We start from the raw sequence: 19,310 nt of genomic DNA on the forward strand, positions 1-19,310 counted from the left end.
TTCTGTATCCATGTGTGCTTTTATTTTGTTATTCAGTTCCTGGTGATATCTTTTAACATGCACTAGTGACCTAGGAAGTCCTTCTAACCTGGATTATGCTGTAACTCCATTCCACTAGCCCCTTGGAAATACCCTGTTTAGGAATAGCTTAAAAGCTCAGTAGCAGAGGAGGCTGCCAACAGTAAGAACTTCACCAGTAAAAGACAACTTGCTCTGAGAATAAATAAATAATTAAAAAAACTTAGGGGCTTTCCAGTTGGTGTTCCAAGGAAATTCTTACATACAATTGTGTTACAGAAGCTTACTCTGCCCAAAGCCTCATGCCTTACTGTGCCTTGAGGTACTCCTCTTGTTTAATGTATGATATTAGGATAAAGTCATGGAGGAACAGTTTGAAAGTCTGTTCTTTAACCCCTTTTCAGACTGATGCCAAAATCCATGGTGTGTCAGTGGGTTTCAGGGGGACTGTACACAGATCAGAGTAAGTCTGCTACATGCACTGAACTTCTTATGCTTTCAAAATTGTTTTCTTAAAAATGTAATGGCCATGCTAAGTGTGCAGTTCCTGTTTTATTTTATCTTCCAATAAGCACTCACCCTTGTGCTTAGGGGCTCTTACAATGCTCTAAACATAGCATGTTGTATTTATGTAGAAATTTTGACATGTCAATATATCTTACTGGTTGATGGTGCTTTCTGTTCATTTTTGTTTGTTAATTTTGTTAACATATAACTTTTCCAGAAAATGAAAAGGTTCGGACAGGAGCTTTCTATTTTGAGGAAATGAAAACACTTTTCATATGTTCTGGGAAGAGGCTTCAATAGAAACACTCAAATGGCATGTGAAGTAAATCAAAATAAGTTAAAGTATGCTTCCCAAATATTTGTGTTGGAAGGACTCTGCACTTTTTACTTCATAGTGAACATTTATTTTGTTACTTAGAAAATATATGTTCTAAAAATACTGTGCTGTGAGAATGTTTAAAATTCTGTAAACAAGGGGCATCCAACCTAATATGGGTGTATTGCAGTATCAAATTACTGTACCAGGAAAATGAAGCAGCTTCATTTTCATTGTTTAGAAATCAATGGCTTTCTTCTTGAGACTTCATGATGAGGCAATAATATTGATGGGATATAATGGTCATGGAATAGCTAACTTTGAAAATGTTCTGTTCTTCTGAAGTTCTGTTGCTGATTGAGAAAAGCCAGGCCCTGGAAGCGGTTTATAATGATGAAAATTAATCCTGGATTATGATTCAAGCATAAATAGAAGCCAGCTTTTTTTGCTCTGTGTGTTTTTTTTTACAAAAAAAAAAAAAATAATCCTGCTAATTGCAAAAACTACTACAAAGATATGAAGATCTATTGTACTGTCATATCTAAAAATATTTTTCCTGGTCACCATATGCTTTATACTTTTTCAAAGACTCTCACATATATTACTTTTAACTTGCTTTATCTTCAGCGTTTTTATCTGAGTAGTTAATTATTCTGTTTTTATTGACTTATTTATAATTAACAATTTGATTGGTTTTAATAGTATTTAGAAACATTAAGGTTATAAAAATTCTAAAACTGTGTTAACATGAAAATTTCCTTTTCAAATACCAACACAAGAACATAATTTATCAGTAATACTTTTCAGAACTGGCTTAGTTCCTCCCTTTAGGAATTTGTTTTCCTTTTTTTTCATCCAGGAAGAAGAAAGACGTATGGCATCTATTGCAGCAAGGAAAGAGGAAGAAAGGAAGCGTGAAAGCCATAGACAGACCTTGCTTAAGGTATTGTCTGTGGCTCTTCTAAGGTTACTGTAAACCAGTTTACAGCAGTGATTTATATCCCAATTTTTTTGCTGCAGATATTAGATTATATAGCCCAATATGCCTCTATTTTCACAGCTTCAACAGTGCACTCCATGGTTGAAACTCTGTTCAGTCAAATATGCAAGGTACGCTTTAGCAGAAAGCCCACGTTGAACATGTGATACATGTCAGTGGATGGCAAACTTTTTTTTCATAAATCCAGGCTAAAGTAAAGGACTTCTGCAGTGACTTCACGTGGTCTCCCCTTTCCAGGTGAACACTCTCGCTGCAGCCAGAGTGCACTGAAAACTACTGAAGTAGTTTTTCCTTCATTGTTTCCTGTTGAATTTGTTCCTTTCTGTGGATAGAGTGAAGGGGCCCTGAGGCCACAGGCAGGCTCCAGCTGTTGTCTCTGTCAGCAGAACTCTGATCTATCTTATCTCCCAAGCCAGCTGCCCTTGCTGGTGCTGACACACAGGAGACAGAAGTGCCCCACCAGGGGAGACCCTGGTGCCCTCCAGAACACTCTTCATGCGGCTGCTGACTACATGAGCTGTGCTCCTAATAGGAGACCAAAGATCAAGAATCTAAGAGTATCTATGTTCCATTTGCTGTGTGAATATTACCATTTGGCTTCAAATCCTGTTTTTTGGAGAAAAAAAGTGCCTACATTCTTTTTGTCAGCCAGTAATGCCTATACAAACAATCTCTTTCAATTTGGAAGTCAAATAAACAAGAAATGTTCATGTCCATATTAAGTTTCCTAGGTAAAATCATATTTCATGAAGGGGATTAGACTGGATTAGTTGCAGGAGGCCATAAGAAGTGTAGCAAACTGAAAACTAAAAAGACACAGAATGTTAACAGTATGTTAAAAGATGTTTTAAGTATATCAACCCCCCCACAAGAACCTAAACATATGAATATGCGGGGAAAAATTTTGTCCAGTGAATAAGAATATGTTTTGATTTCCTGTATATTTGTATCCTTGTATATTTCTATATGATTAAAAAATATTGATATAATATAAAAAGACTTAGATGCAGTTTGAGGGGTGGTTTTAGGTTTTTTTTAGCAGTGTTGTTGTTTGGTTTTGGTATTTCTACTTTTCCTGCAAGATATTGATGTATTTGAAGTCTCTTCAGATTTGAAGTGTTGGTGACAAATCTTAGTAGCATCAAGAAATGGAAAATTAGTAAAGAATTTTCACACATGGCATTGTCTCATGCCATTAAAAATGTCTCTCTGACTAGGAAAAAAAAAAAGTAGGTATTTGTAGTTTATCTGTAGTTTATCTTAACCATTGATGTAATGTTTCCTTGTAGCAGAGAGATTGTTTGTCTTGGTGGCCTAGATTTTGAGGTGTTTTTTGCTAGTGGAAAATTTCCTTTCACAAGTAGAAAAAATATTTTTAACACCTAGTGCTAATCATTACTCAATTTCAATATTACATTTTAGACTTTAATTTTATCATAATATATTTCCTATCTTCAAATAGTTAAGTGGCATAACAGTCAAATACTAATATTTTCCATATGATTTAATGATTTTGTAGATCTTTCCTTTGTGAATGGGTTGATATGATTCAGGCTTTTTTTCGTTCCACACATTTGAATTGAAGGAACAAATATGCTCATAGATAAAATGTCCAGCAAAAAAAGTTGTCAACTATAGGTTTCTTCATAGTTAAATCTGAACAAGTATTTAGAGAACTATGTTCTGCAATTTTCTTTTACCATCACATTTCTCCAACATTTCTTACTCTATATGAAATGTAAATGAAATTACAGGCACTCGTTCAGTAGCAAACAATTGCTGTTTTCATGTATGCACTGCTTTGAAAATGTTTATTTCACAATGTCATCTCTTCTTTTTCCCTTGCTGATACTTGTCTGCCCAAACAGCAGAATTTCTTCATCTCTTTTTCCAGACTTCTTTTTTATTGCTTCCAACCCACTCTTCTGGGAAAGCTTGAGATGTACTTTGAAATGTATAGAGAATGTCATTCCTTTCCAACAGTGGTTGAACTTAATATTTACTGGAACAAGAGAAAGTTACTGCTAGCAGAATCTTTACACTTGTAAAATTTGCATTATGTAAAAGGAATTCATGGAAGTTTTTGAAGTCCTGTAGGAATCCAGCAGCCCACATCTGAGGGCTAACAAAGCAGTAGAGCTGTACAGTAATTGAGGTTGAGACCCACAGCCTTGAGAACAAACAGAATTTTCTAAAGATTGCTATGATAAAAAACACTGATGATTCCAACTTCCCTCCCTTTCTGTGATGTGGAGCTCAGTCATTGTGGAAGTGTTGAGCAACCAGTGCTCTCTAACCAGAGAGCATCAAAACTCCCTGGGCAAATGGAACGTGAACTAGAGTTTTGAGCTCTTTAAAATGAAAAACTTGCAGAAGTAGCAATTTCCGTGTCCTAAGTAGCTTAGCTTCATGCTTTCATAAATTGTGGATTTATTATGTAATTTTCTTTTTTCTTTATTGCAAATTTTGTGAAATTAATTGCTGGCACTTATGCAAAATAGCACTAGAACAATGTATTGATTTTAATGCATTACCACGAACCACAGGTACAGTTTCTTCACTCTGAAGCAATTTTAAATGTTTTGCTTAAGCAGCTTATTTCAGAACAAACAAATGTGTTGATCCTGCCCTGTCATGCCTTATGGTGACTTGTGTATCTTGTTTCAGGAAAAGAAGCGGTTAACGATCAGTAACATTGCTCGGCAGTGGGAGATCCAGCAGAACCAAATTGCTCTTGAGGCTTCTTTAAACAAAGATAAAGAAAATGAGCCCTGCCAGATCAATGGCAGTGCTGCATATGTATTTCCTGAAGAAAGCAGGTATTTTATTAGGTGATGCTTTTACCTGTTCATGTCTTTAGTTCCAGGTTACTACTTCTCACCACTGAGATCTCGCTGTATTTCATTATCAAAAGTACTATATATGCACATCAACCCTGAAAAGACGGTTTACTTTGCTTTTGACCATTAGTAATGAGTAGCATGTTTAAAAAGAAATAGAACAGTAAGTCATTGCCTAAAGAAGTGCAAGCTAAATTATTATGTGATTTTGCTAAATAAAGGACAACTTCATGTTTACAAGAAATGTTTAATGCGAATTCCTGAGCCTTCTCGAGACTGTTCATTTCCTTAACAGCTTAGATTGTTGCCTTCAGTTTAAATGAACAAAATGAAGAAGTGTGAGCATTATGAAGATTTGTAATCTCTTTGTATATCAAGAGGTTTCATAGTTGTATTCAGATTCTTAGTGTGGACTGCAGCATCTTTTATTGGACTGCTTTCACACCCAGGCTATTTTAACAGTAGCAGTTACAGACTTAGTTTTATTTTCAAGATAATTTTAGTATTCTTGGTTTAAAATATATTATTTTTGCTTATTTGTATCTAAAAAGGTGGCCATGTGGCCAGAACCCACTGCAGAACTTAATGAGCTGTGTACGCCTTGGATTGGCTAAAACCAAAAGTAGCACTTCAACCTTGGTTAGCTCAGGCAAATGCCTGAAAAAATAGTCTGCACAAATTCAATAGCAAGTACAGCTTCCTGCTGTCCCTGGTCAATGCTGCAAATGTCAGGGATGCTTAGGAAGTCTTTGTCTGTCACAAGTAGAACCCATCTGAGTTTCAGTCTTTTATGGCTAGAACTGGTTCTTATCTCCAGTCAAGTGCTGCATCTTTTGAAACACTTTTTCCTTAGCATTTTTAAATTGCCATCATCTTTTCTATTCTGGCACTTCCAAAGCTTTCCCCTGAATGCATTTACCCACTGCTTTCTTGCCTGATTGGTTTCTTTGCTATTTAATTCAGTGTTGGCAATCCCTGCCCCATGACCAAGTCAGTGTAACTATGGTAGTTTGAGGGTTTCTCTGTTAATGAACAAGTTCCCATTGCTTGAGAAATGATGCTGTTTTGATGTATGTGTTTTATCATACTGAAGAATTTCAAGATGAGCTATGAAGCAATAAAATTGCAGGTGATATTCAGAATAGATAAGTAATTAGGCCTTCACATATGAAGTGGTGGGCTCTCAACATTTTCAGTTGAGTGAAATTTTTGAGTTCTGATTGTTATTGTCAAGAGATCATCAGTCAAGTTATTGCTACTAGTCAAAATGCGTTAAGAAGACTACTAAGAATATTGTAAAGATTGAAATAATAACAATCATTACATAAGTTTCTAAACCTGTAATTTGTGCTTATCCTGAGGTCTTTGTACACTTTAAGTTCAGCCAGCTGAGTGTATAATGTTTGAAGTAGGACAAAAAGAGATAGGATTCAGGAATACCTGGATTTATTGCTTAATTTTAGAATTGCTCTTGTGATTTGGAAAGGTCACATTATTTGAAAGAAATGCTTGAGTTATTGCTTATGTCCACTTTTACATTTCATATAGCAAACAGAATGTGAAGGGGATGTTGCTTAAATACATTGTTTGAAGTTCTGTTTAGATATTTAAAGCAATATAAAACATGCTAGGTTAGCATTCTGAGCTAAAATTTTAAAGCCAATTATTATTAAGCCAATTATATGAATAGACTCTTTATTTAATTCGACCCCACCACCAGCTCAAATACACCCTTTCTGCTGAAGAAGTAGAACAAATACAGTGTTACTTGATGGAAGAAGGGTTTTCCAGCCTTTAGTGTATTTGAACCAGATGGGGTACTGAAAATGAATGAATGCTGAGAAATGCCATTGTATTTGACAGCTGAGTTTTGGTAAAAGAAAGGACTGCTATTCGGTAGAGTGATGATATTATTTCAAAATCATTTCATTTATATCACTGTATTTTTATTTCTTCTACAGATCTCTTGATACAATCCTGAGCAGTGCAGTACAAGGCTTGTCTGTTCTGGAGTCTCATTTAGTGGAGGTGGAAGGAGACACTCTTTGCTTGTATGGTGCTGGAGCACTGGAGTGCCTGGATCGAAACTGGAGTGTTCAAACAGCTGGCATTATTGCCACGGTCTCCTTTATGTTCATAGAATTTGATGAAATTGTTCAAGTGTTAGCAAAACTGAAGACAAAATTTCCTAATTGTGTGGTGAGCATGCCTCATGTTTCAGCTCTGAACAGCTCTGGAATATGGATTGTCTGATAGAACCTTACTTTGGCATAGCCCCCCCCGCTAAGTGCTTTCATGTGAATAGATACAGTTAAGAATTGCATATTTCCTTCTGTTATAATGGTAACCTCGATACTTAAAAATTAATCCTTTACATTTAGATTTATTTTCAGACTGATGTTTATATCTTTTAATTCCTTTGACCTACCTAATTATTTTTAAGTTGCAAAACTTGTGTGTAAATACAGTATTGTTGTTCTGTACTATTGTTATGGATCCATGGTATCAGGAAGACTTCATTTGTGTCATGAGTTCAAAGAGCAAATTGCTGATAGGATAAAAAAATGAAGATTAGAAGGAATAGCTAACTAAATCAGCACAGTTCATGAAATTCCTCAGTTCTCAATGACGAAAAGCAACATGAATGAGAAATGTCTTCAGTATGTCTCTCTTTTTTTCTTAGTCATTCAAATCAGTCATTTTGATGCAAAAAGTAAAATAGAGATAACAAACATAAGCAACTTGTAGCTCAGATTGATTGGCTCTGGAGCTCCCTGATGCTTCTCAAGATTTTGAATATAACAAAACTTAATGGTTTAATTGAGACTGATAAAGTTGTGGGGAGCTTAAGACAAAATTATCTGTCTTAATGAAACAATTGTTTCACTGTAGGTGGGGGACAATTTGTGGACGATAGCAGAATCACAACTAAATTTTTATCTTCACCATCAATTTTTCCTCCTTGCTCTTCCCACAATAATGCTACTGGTGAGCATACAACATGCTCATAGGAACATTAGTGTAAGGCAGGGTATGAATTAGGCCAGTACCCTGTGCCCAAAAAGTGCAGAATATTTTAAAAGTGTGTATTGTACTTTTATGTGTAGATATTACAGGTGCTTTACTTGCAGAATTAATGTAGACATTGTTTAAGTAGTATCATTGCTTTATGTAACATTGAAAATATTCCTGCTTTAAGTAAAGAATTTACAAATTGCTTGAGGCTTGTAATGTTGACGTCTCTTAGTATAAATAATACAGCACTTGGTTGATGTGTTGATGTGTTTTGCTACAGAGACCTCAAATGAAATGAGCTCAGTTGCTTCATCAGACACACACATGAGAGTTACAATTTGAAAATGGAGTGACACAGAATAGAATCGCTGTGTTCACTCTTTATTGTTTCCTTATTTAATTTATTGGGGTTTGACTTTTTTTAGCACCTGAAGTTTAAGGAGACAAATCTTGTGGCGCTGCAGCAGTTCAATGCATTGGCTGAGATGCATCGCATGGAACAGTTGACAGTTGATCCTCAGGGAAATCCAGTTGTCAACTTCACTTTGTGGAAATACTATGTTCTGTTCAGACTGAACCATTTTAATCTGCAGAAGATAAATGGAGTGAAGGTAGGATGGTGTTGCTTCTTATAATTGCACATACAGGATAAATTAGTGTTGTTTTCAAAAGGGCAGATTAATTCCTAAAGAAATGAGCCCTGTCAGTGTCTTCTCAGTATTAAGGGGTAAAAGAATTAAGTAAACTTCACCATATAATGTCTTGTGCAATTAATACTAAAATTATTATTTTTTAATAAAATTCTGTGACATTATTATTAAAGAACTGTACAATTTCACTTGATTTTAAGAAGCACTTTTTTATTGTTTTTGAGAAAATCACAGCACTGACATTGAATACTTAGGCAAAAATGTGTTTGACAGACTCCTTAGTAGATTACTGTATATGATTATTTACACTTGCCAGTGTAACAAAATACCATAGAATCATATTTTCTGCTTTAAGCCTGTTACAGGAAAAGTCTGTCAAATAGATTTAATTTTTTTTTCTGCTTGCTATGTAAAAGATATTTAGGTTTTTTTTTTTGTTGTTGTTGGGTGTGCATTTTATGTTTAAATAAATAGAAAGTTAGGAACCCAATATTGCTGTTAAAGTACTGTTCTTTGTACTTTGTATTCCCCTTTACATCAATTGAAAATAAATTTATTCAAGCATATAAACCAGCTATTTTATACATGGGCTTTGATCATAAAGGGGGTGAAAATAGTTACAATGCAACACAATGTTTGAATGCACATTCAATTTTAAATGCTAAGTAAGTTTAAGAGATATTATGGAAGTTAATTAGAGCAAAAATAATACACAGCTTTAGCATTTAGATCTGGTATTTTAATTTGGTCATCTTCATATGTTTTGGATTAGATATACTTGTTATCTGATCCAGCCAAAGCTGGATGCTGTGGTTTACTTGGTTTTAGTTGTATAAAACATATACAGAAGAGTAGGAGTGGCTAAAGAGCTTAAATGAATTAACTAGCAAGGAAAGGATGGAAATAGGACTCACTCCAACAGCACAGTATCTTGAAAAGGAAGAAAATATAGCGATAGTAATCATGTGAAAAATATAGAATAACTTCAAATTTAGTACTTTGCTGAAAAAATGCTCTTCAAATTTGATTTTAAAAATATAACGTTTATGTCTTTTTTTACTGCATCATATTTTCAAAATCTGCTAGTGATTCAAATGAAAAGCAAATAGATAAATCTTGTGTTTGGTCTTTATGGAGAAACAAAGTAACACAACTGTTTAAGTAGACTTTTTGTTACAATCTCAAGGTCAACAAATTCAGTCTCTGAAGGAAAACTTTGTATTTAATAGTTCTTGGGGATTAATTTAGAAAATTGAGCACATGTAGCACAGCATGATTTTATTTAGGACATATATCAGATCTTAAATATGTATGACAAGAACATTTTTGTCCTCAATAAACTTTTTCAGCCAGACCGCACTACATGAAGATGTGCCTACAGAAGTTTTTTTTTCTAGTGTCATTAATCATTTGAAAAGTGTCTTATCTAAGCAGAAGAAAGAGATGAGCTCTGATTGCTGTTTTTCATTACCCTACAGCAGAAGTCATGATATCCAGCTTTGCAGACGTGCATTACCTATTGGATTAATATGAGTAATAGAAAATTCTATTTCAATGTAAAGAACACAACCCCTGAAGTGATTCTCAGACCTTAAATCAGCCCTAAATAACAGTTCCAGATGACAGAAAGGGAAATGTGCATATTCTGCTATTCTGATTACCATTTGTGTGCAATGTTTGTGGAACCAATATTGTGTTGTCCGCTCTGAGTTGTGCAGAGTTGCAAAGTAAAAGTAATATAAAACTGAATTAACTAAATAAATTGCATCACTCTAGCACTTTTAAACTGTAAAAAACTTATTTAAAAAACCTTTTTTTTCCTCCCCAGCCTTCACCCACCATTCCAGTTAATATTCCAGGCTAGAAGCCGAGTTTCCCTCTAACAATTGATTCTGTGCCCTTGTCCAATTGTTATATTTACTAACTGTGAAGAAGCAAATTGACTTTATTGAGATACTCCTTGAAATTCTTCCAAGTGATAGTAATCTCAGATTAGATACCACTTGAAATTCTTCCAAGTGATAGTAATCTCAGATTAATTCTGAGTTGTCAAGGTTTGAAGTTAGCAAACCCTCCAGACTGCTGTCCACCCAGTGGTATGGAATAGAGTGTGACAGATGCATCCCTTTCCCTGAGCAGGGCCTGCTGGCACAGTCAGTGCCTGCTCTGTGCACTTGGCAAGGAGCAGGCATAAAGCCTTACATTTATGTGATACTACCGTTATAATCTTTTTGTGATTAATGGAGCAAACAATGCACTGCACTAAGATAGAGAACATGAGTTTCTGTGAGCTGGAGAGTGTATTCAGCATTGCCGTCTCTGTTGACCTGGTCCTTATGCTTCTCTTAACATAAATAAATACATTAAAATCACTTATTTCTCCAGCAGACATTTCTGCCTGCACTGGGCTTTGTTTCCCTAGCTGCCTTCTGTGCTCTTTGTTTTAGACCTTGCTTCTGTTACAGACTGTTCAGCAAGGTCATCTACTCCTAGGCTACTAAGTAAGACTTGATTTTTAAGTGAAAATTAACAACTCCACTGTAAAAGTGGAATTGACTTTAAGTTTCTAATTTCCTGGTATGTGTTTTGGCTGAATTTACCCCTGCATTATGCTATTGCAGTATACTTTAGGCAAGTGTAGATTGTATAGTCTCTAAACATTACACAAGATTACAATAAAAATCTGTTAATGTGGATCAAAATTCCATTCTATGCACACATTTCAATAACACAATACAAAGTTTGTCTGGAAGTGCTTAGTAAATATTGTGAGTATTGAAGTGTATTTAATAATGGGTTGCTTTCCCAAAGTATGATATAGGATGAATGGAAGTTAAATTTTGTCCAGAAGTTAAGAAGTCAATGAGTAAGTTTCATTGTCCAGTGTTATCCAGGTCAGATTTCGTGATCATAAAGATTGCTTCTGCAATCAGTACAAAGCCAGGAGTCCAGAAACTGTGCCAGCAAACTTTTGGCAGTTGAAGTCAGTTCATAGTCTGGCCATCAGGGAGAAACACAGGCTATGGTCTCCAGAGATTACAAGCCAAGACAAACAAAAAACAGTAACCACCACCACCAAAGAATGAATCTCTTTCACTTTCTTTACACTTTTCAATTTTGTATAAAATGAATCCTGAAAATTTTTCAACCATTGAATGTTAGTTTAAAGAGCAGCTGGAACTTGATATTGAAACAACAGTATGGTCGACAGTTAGAGAAATATAATGAGTGAGCGCTTATTTTCAGGAGCTGAAAAATACAGAGAAAAAATTTTCCTTCTAAAGCCTCTCTTTTATAAAACCTTTTCCATGATGCTGCCAAAATAAGAGTCTGTAAGTTATCTTTTCACGTGTGCATGCCCAGAATCTTTCTGTTTCTCCAGCATAACTTAATCAGAAATTTTCCAGTAGACCTTTTGTAAGTGCATGCAGTATGGAGCAGAATTAATATGTCTGGCCTTCAGAAAATGAATGTAAGAAACCTTTTTAAAATTCCTCACTTCACAAGGACTATCATGAAGCACAGGGCAGCATGTATATACATTAAAATATCCAGAATGACAGGAAATAAAACAAGCTCTAGTACCTCATTTGGTTTCTTCTAAAATACATGTAAAGTGCCAGTAGAAGCAAGTCTATGTTTTGAAGATGTGCCTGCAACAGATCTGTGTGCAGTGTTCTATATAAAAAAATTCAGTTAATTCTCAATGCACATATGTAATGAAATATGAATGTGCTCATTTTGAAATGTAATTTTTTTCTTTTTTCTTCCCTTCCCACTCTCTCACAGGTTACTGAAAATGACACTGTAAAGGCAGAAAGGCTCTTTGGCATTCTGGCATATGTGGCATCTTCGGAGCTGCCGCGTTATCGCATGCTTTCATTATTTGGAGAATCCAGGTAAAATGCAAGGAACAGAACTGGAGTTTGTCCAGTACATGTTGCTTAACACTTTTGCACACTGCTATAATAAATTCTTTTTAGATAAAAAAGATGAAAATTTCTTCTAGAAGATAGGTCCTCTGCATAATGCACAGGTGTTACCATCTCCTGGTCTATGTGGCCAGAGGTTTTCCCAGAACTTGCATGAAGTCTGCTGAGGAGATGAAAATGAATGTGCACACAAATGAACTGCATGTTCAATTCTGCATTTGTACTGGGATTGCTGAGGACTTGTGGAGCTTCATGATGAGAATTGGTTATTTTTAGTGAGTATTTTATAGTGGGCAATTAATAGTTAACAGTTTTAAGAGTTGTACTGTAAAAAGTGCCAAACCCCCCTATTTTTAGTCTTCTATAGACAAATACTTAGTAAAAGTTAAAGCTGCAAGACTTCCTATATAGGAGATGCTATGTGATAGATATCAAAGCCAATTGTTTAGAGACAAATGAATGAAGGGACATCTAGTCACACGTATTTTGAATAACTTGAGGATGCAAAGTACTTCAAAGCTCAAAAATGTATATTCAAAAGGAGAATTCCCCCCTCACAATAGCTAGAAACATCTGCACTTAAAAGTTTTCAATAATTAGGATTGTAAATCTCATTTCACAGGAGGAAGCAATTCCATTATCTGCTGGAGGGAAAGGGAAAGAAATCTGGTGTTGGGGGTGAGGAAAGTAGTGATAACAGAAGAAGTGGAGGGGAAAGCACAGCTCGAGCAACTTTGAATTACATGACAAAAGATTTTCATATGGAAAAGCTTGAGGTAAAATATATCATTACAAAAGATTTACATTTTCTGTTAGGTAACCTTAGGCTACTACTCTTTGAATTTATCTGTACGTCAAGTTTCAGTTGTCATGTTGAGAATGGTGGTTTTAAAAGATCACTGCTTAATGTATTTACTTATCTGATCAAACATTGTATCTAACTGATCTTGTTCTCAGAATACTGGAAAATGCTCAATTTCTGTGTTTGGTGAAGTGATTCCTGAACACTGCCACAGTCTCAGAAATACATTCACACCTACAAGCCATATGGAGTGACCACAATTTTTTCAGGAAGAAAAATGTATATTGCACATGTTAGATTTTCCCTGAATGAATTGGTGAAGAGCACCTTCAGACAACATGTGAGATAGTGCAGGCTGTAGTAATAAGAAGCTGCTTCATAGCTTTTAAGTGAACTGCAGGAAAATAAATATATAGGCAAAGTACTAGGTTTAATTATTAATAAAATTGCAAGCTGGCTTGTTTCAGACAAGGGCATCAGTCACCCTTGTTTTAGTTTGTGTTTATGATCTGTTAACTCTTTTACTTGGACAGAGGGTAGAGTTGTTCCCAGGGAGAATATGATTTTTTTTTAGCCACAACCTCCCTTCTGAGCAATCATCTTGAGTTCTAACTGTAGGCACTCTGCTTCCCACATTTGTCTCATTGTTTGCTTTTTGATTGTGTGGAAATACGTAACTCCTGTAGTGCAAGAAATTCAATCAAATTCAGTAATCACTGAATCTGATATTCCATTGTGGTTTTATTATCTCAGATCCACAGCATAAAAAGGAGATGGTGACTGCATGTGTGGAGAGATTAAATTAAAAAAACATTTTAGTCTCAAAAGCTGTGATAGGTCTTAAATCTTTGAATGGCATGGAGTAAGACAGTGAAGTATTCCTTTTGTCCTTTACTGTGGAACCAGCCTTATAATAAAATAAAATAAACTTAGTATTTGTACAGTTTAGTAAATAAATGTGCTGTTTCTTCTTCCCAGTGCAGCAATTCCCACCTTGTCCTTTAACAATGATGCCATTCAAACTAGCTAGATATTTAGCTCTAATATAGCTTACTATTCAAAGCTTAAGGCATTATATAGAAACTTTGCAGAAGCAGGGATTAATACAGTTTGAGTTACTAAAATGCAGAGCTAGTGGTTGCACAAAGCATAGTATCTTTTTATTATTTTTAAAGGTTCAGCTTTTTTCAGTATCTAACGTAATACGCATTAGGAACCAGCACTTGCCAGAGTGACTGTGGAAAAAGATAAGTACTGGCATGTTTTTATGTGCCAATATACTTGTTAGGGCAGGTAGAGAAATATCTACTTTTCAATTGTTGAAGGATGAAAGTCTGGGAAGGGAGAGAAGGAAAAGTAGTTTAGTGTTTAATAATTTCTGTAAATTTTCACTGCTATGCCAAAAAGCAACACAAATTGTAGTGCTGTAAACAGATATTTATATAATTACTTGAAAGTTAATTTCAGATAAATTAATGACTTAATATAGTATGAATACATTAAGGCTCTGTGGCCACACTCATAAAAGCCTGGACATAGACACTGGGCCTTGCAACGTAAAACCAAGGGGAGAAAGTACACAATAGCATCTGCCAGCTAATTTCTATGTTCTTTAATTCATTCAATTTTTGAGAGGGTTTTCGTGAATTTGCTCTTGTTTAACCTTTTTTTTTTTCTTATACATTGTGTAATTTTTCTCTCATGCAGGAAATCAAAGAAAGAAAGACATTTTGCCAGACATACGTTGAGAACTTAGTGAAAGAAGCAGCTGACATCAATATGAAAAACGAATCGTTGCAGAAGCTCTGGCCTCAGATGTTCATTGAACTTGTCAGAGATGCAGTGATAGAAATACGCAATAAAAACTCCTACATGAAACTCTGCCTCCAGCGGATCACTGAGCAGAAACAGTAGAGCTGAGGCGTGTTGTCTTGCAGGTTTTTGGTTCACTATTCTCTCATGTTTTACAAACATAAACCAATAGAATATAAAATTATCATCACTAGGGCATACTTCATTTCCTCTCCCAAAGGGATGACTTTAAATCTTAATTAACTCTTAATAGTTTCGAAAAAAAGTTTACTTTCATATTGCTTTACCAATGCTTCCTTGGCTAACTAAAATGATAGCAAAGAAATGACATGGTGGTTGTTTTACTAAGTTCTTGTTTATTTTTTTCTGCTACCCTTGATTCTGTAGTGCTTACAGCATTGATTTTTAAAGAACAAATTTACAAAGCTTGCCTTATTTTTATTGAACACTTTTCAATTGTCACTTTTTTGACTGCTGCTGTTTTAAAAAACCCAAGAATAGTAGCTAAATTTTTTATGACCAGAACCTAATAAATTATTTTACACCCTGAATTCGACAAAGACTTATTATTGTTGTTTAATTTGTCAGATTATAGGACAGTTTTTCACATGAGAGTGCTCACAATATTGACATTTAATCAGCCTAATTCTCAACTGAACAAGTTGCCCAAACTTAATTTCAAATGTTTTTTGTTAATGTTACTAAGATTGTGTGAATTGTTATGGGTAAAATATGATTCCAGGGTATACTCACTTGAGCTTTAGTTTTATTTTGTTAAAATATGTTAATATAATTTATTTTGTTTCTTGATTACTAACTTATTAACTTCTGAGGTTTGCCAAGATCAAATAAGCTAAAATGCATGCATTACATTTTGGTAGGGAGACTGATAACTACTATTCAGTTGTAATTAATTTCTGTGACTCTGTGAAAATTTCATATTATCAATAAAAATAAATTCTTCACTTTTACCTGTCACAGATACTATAAAGAAGTACTGTGTGCAAAGAAAAGACTTAATACTGCATGAAGAGATGAGACACAACTTGCCCCAAAATCAACTGAAGGGGTAGAAAAAAACCCCATTCCATAGTACAGTAACTACCAAAATAAACAGCTTGCCAGCTTCTGTCCAGAAATTGACTTTAGGAAGTGATAGCAAGTGCAGCTGATTGCAATGAATAGCATTGAGATGCAGGTAGAAAGTTGTGCCATAGAAATTTAATTTTTTAGTTCCATTGTATCTTAACTAAAACAATCCAAAACCTTTGTGCATTTTTTACTCAATTGAAACTGTTCATATTTTACTTAGGCTCATTTATAAAAAAGAAACTAAAGAAAACTTCCTGCAAAGATTTCTATGATTCAAAAGTAAATTTTTTTTTAAACTGTATCTAGAAGGTATTTTCTGTCAAAGCAGAGATGCAGATACAGTTTAATGAGTTTTTATGCCCAGAAAATCATGGAATCATGGAAGGTTTGGGTTGGAATGGACTTTAAAGACCATCTAGTTCCAATGCTCTGGCAGAGGCAGGGACATTTTCCACTAGACCAGATTGCCCAAAGCCATGTCCAGCCTGGCCTTGAACACTTCCAGGGATGGGGCAGGCACAGCTTCTCTGGGCAACCTGTGCTGGGGCCTCACCACCCTCACTGGAAGAATTTCTTCCACATATCCAAACCAGATCTTCTCTCTTTCATTTAAAGCCATTCCCCCTTGTCCTGTCACCACATGCCCTTGTTCCAATGCCCTCTCCAGCTCTCTTGGCGCCCTCCTAGGCACTGGAATGTGCTTTAAGGTCTCCTGTGACTCTTGTCCAGGCTGGACAGACCAAAACTCTCTGAACCTTGAATGAGTAGCAGGACCTAAGTGGTCACAGGTGTTTTGAAGAGTCTGCTTGCATTCAGGTCAAGCTGGTGCATCTGTGCTGCCTGAGAGAATCCTGTTTCAGAGCATGTGACAGCTTAACAGTGATGTGGGTACTGTTACATGCAATTTTCCATTTGGTTCATGTTATATTTGCAGGTAGTTGCTTTTCAGCCTGCAGAATGTAGTGGAGGTTAAGTCACTTAAATTCTAAGGAAGTGTTAGAATTCCTGGAGAAACTGCTCCAGCAGTTGATAGAATGTAATAGAAACAATCACCTATCTGGGCTTTTTGAGCTGCTTCATGGAATTTATAATAAGATTAGTTTATTTGGTGGGATTTTTGTTTCCTTTCCATTGGAAAATTGCACTCACAAGTTTTATGGTGCATTTTATTAAAGGAACAAAATAGGGCCCTGCAAAATGTGAGAAAATGAGAGTTTACATTAGAGAAACAGCCAGTATAGAAATGATCATGCAATAGGTTTTTGGATCTATAATTTACTTTACATAATTTCTGTGCCAAGGGGGTATGTGAAGCAATTCCAGCTCCTGCATGGGGACAGAAAGCTCAGCAGCTGTGTGAAAGTGCAGAACTCTCCTGATGATGTAGCTGGAACAGATGGGCCCCTTTTGAATCAGATTCAGCAGCAGTAAAAGAGTGGAAAAAAATGCTTTAAGAAGGTTGTATTGGTCTAGAGGAACAGGAAGTCCTCCATGGGAAAATCAAGAGAAAAACCAGACTTTCTGATATTGAGTCTTTAGAAGCATAATCCTGGTTTGAGGCTTTAAGGTAGGGTCTTGAAAAAATGAATCAGAGGGTATTGATGGAGAGTTGTAGAAACATCTTAAAATGCTCTGTATTCCCAGTGGTCTGTGAATGCTGCCAGTTTGGACTTTTTTCACTAATAGCAGCTGTTTCATAACAGGATTGCTAAATGGCTGAAGTGAGGGTAGCCATTGTGAATGAAGAAAAGATTAATGATGGGCTCATATTTTCTTTTCACATAAAACCAGTAGGAAAAAAAGGAACTTACATTTTCACTAATTCTTTTTAGGAAACAAGTGATAAGATTCAAGTGATGTTAGACCTAAGAATACATAGAATTTTCAGCAGATGAAGGATGTTAAAATTGGTAGCATGCTATATGTTGTTTTTGTGGTTACCCAAATAATTTCTTAATTCATACAGACTCATGAGATACATTCCTATAGTTGCTTATTAGGGAGTCCAAGTACCTAAAAATTTGAAGGTCATATAAACAGCAAATTCTAAGTTCTGAAACTTAAGTGCCACATATAGGAACTTTCTATGGCTACAGATGTAAATTGATGTATTAAAATAGCAATTGATATTGAAGCTAGGAAACCTTTTAATAAAACCTTCCAGTCTGAAAGCATTTATTTCTTTCTTCTTCAAAAGCCTTTAAATGCTGCATATAACCAAGTTTTGATGTTGTTAATATTTCACTGATATCCCATCCAAAGTAGACTGTGATCCTCTCCTGTAGCCTGACTTCTGCACAAGACAGGAACTATTGCTGTAAAATATTTGTATGTTAGCTAGAAATCACCTTTAGGGTCAAAAAGATATTGTTTTAAGTCTTTTGAAAACTTTATGGATTGATTTTTGGATTATTTATGCAATTTACTTCTTTCCTGACACAAATTTCTTCTATGTCCAGACAAGCAGATAATGATGTAGGATATTTTTTTCAGTTTCAGTTTAGCTGTTTCACACACGAAGGCCCCATTATGTCATGCAGAGTCACTGTTTGTTACGCAACTGAAATTTGATCTTCAGTAAAGGAGACTGATGAGGAGTTGTATTTCATACATTCCTTTTAATACAGAATCTGAAAAAGTAATAGAGCTGCATATTTGCTGCCACAGTGGAGAGGGGAGAACAAATAAACTTGATGCAAAACAAAAGCTGATGCTGTCAGTTATGAGGAAGAAAAAGGTACTGGGAAAAGGTTTTAACTGAGCATAGAAGCAACACTGCCACACTGCCTGGGACCAAGGAATACATCTGAATCCAGAAACAGCTGAAAACTGTTTTCCATTATAGAAAAGTGAATGGTCTTCTTCCACTGCTACAAATGTATTTTTACCATGTAAACTATGTAAAATAATTATAATAATAAAAAGGTTAGCCTATTAAAACAGATCTGCACATGAAGTTAGGCTATTGTGGAAGCAGTCATTACTCCACAATCTGTGTATACATTCCATAATTTCAGGACAAGTGGATGCTTTTTTGACCAGAACTGTGGGCTGTAAAAGAGAAAATGATGCTTCCAGTTTCTACTTTTTATCACAGCAACACATCAGGATGAATTGGGTTTTGTTAGCTGCTTTATTTAAAGAAGCTAAAGCAAATATTTGCTATTTCTTCTTATTAAGAGATAGTGATAAATATGTGATTTAGATTGGGAGGTCAAAATCACAATAGCAGCTATTTGGTTTGATTGAGAAAACAGACTGCTTGGATGTTTTTCTGTTTCCATATCACACAAACTCTGCTACATCTTGAAGCCCAATTCCAGTGA

At 35.3% G+C, this 19,310-nt stretch overlaps 1 protein-coding gene across 3 annotated transcripts in view; it reads left to right on the forward strand.

Moving 5' to 3' along the window:
* LRRC49 (leucine rich repeat containing 49) overlaps positions 1 to 15,863 on the forward strand; it is a 40,523-nt gene extending 24,660 nt beyond the window's left edge. For 2 of the 3 annotated variants that reach the window (XM_053955010.1, XM_053955012.1), the window contains 7 exons: positions 1,701 to 1,784; positions 4,509 to 4,672; positions 6,643 to 6,880; positions 8,122 to 8,307; positions 12,136 to 12,245; positions 12,901 to 13,054; positions 14,788 to 15,863. In XM_053955010.1, the coding sequence (XP_053810985.1) occupies positions 1,701 to 1,784; positions 4,509 to 4,672; positions 6,643 to 6,880; positions 8,122 to 8,307; positions 12,136 to 12,245; positions 12,901 to 13,054; positions 14,788 to 14,994 (1,143 nt within the window). In that variant the 3' untranslated portion in view covers positions 14,995 to 15,863. The remainder of the gene's footprint in view (positions 1 to 1,700; positions 1,785 to 4,508; positions 4,673 to 6,642; positions 6,881 to 8,121; positions 8,308 to 12,135; positions 12,246 to 12,900; positions 13,055 to 14,787) is intronic. The other variant, XM_053955011.1, reaches the window with a different exon arrangement.
* The last annotated feature ends 3,447 nt before the right edge of the window (positions 15,864 to 19,310 follow it).

Source organism: Vidua chalybeata, chromosome 13, assembly GCF_026979565.1.
Source record: "Vidua chalybeata isolate OUT-0048 chromosome 13, bVidCha1 merged haplotype, whole genome shotgun sequence".
Taxonomy (NCBI): Eukaryota; Metazoa; Chordata; class Aves; order Passeriformes; family Viduidae; genus Vidua; species Vidua chalybeata.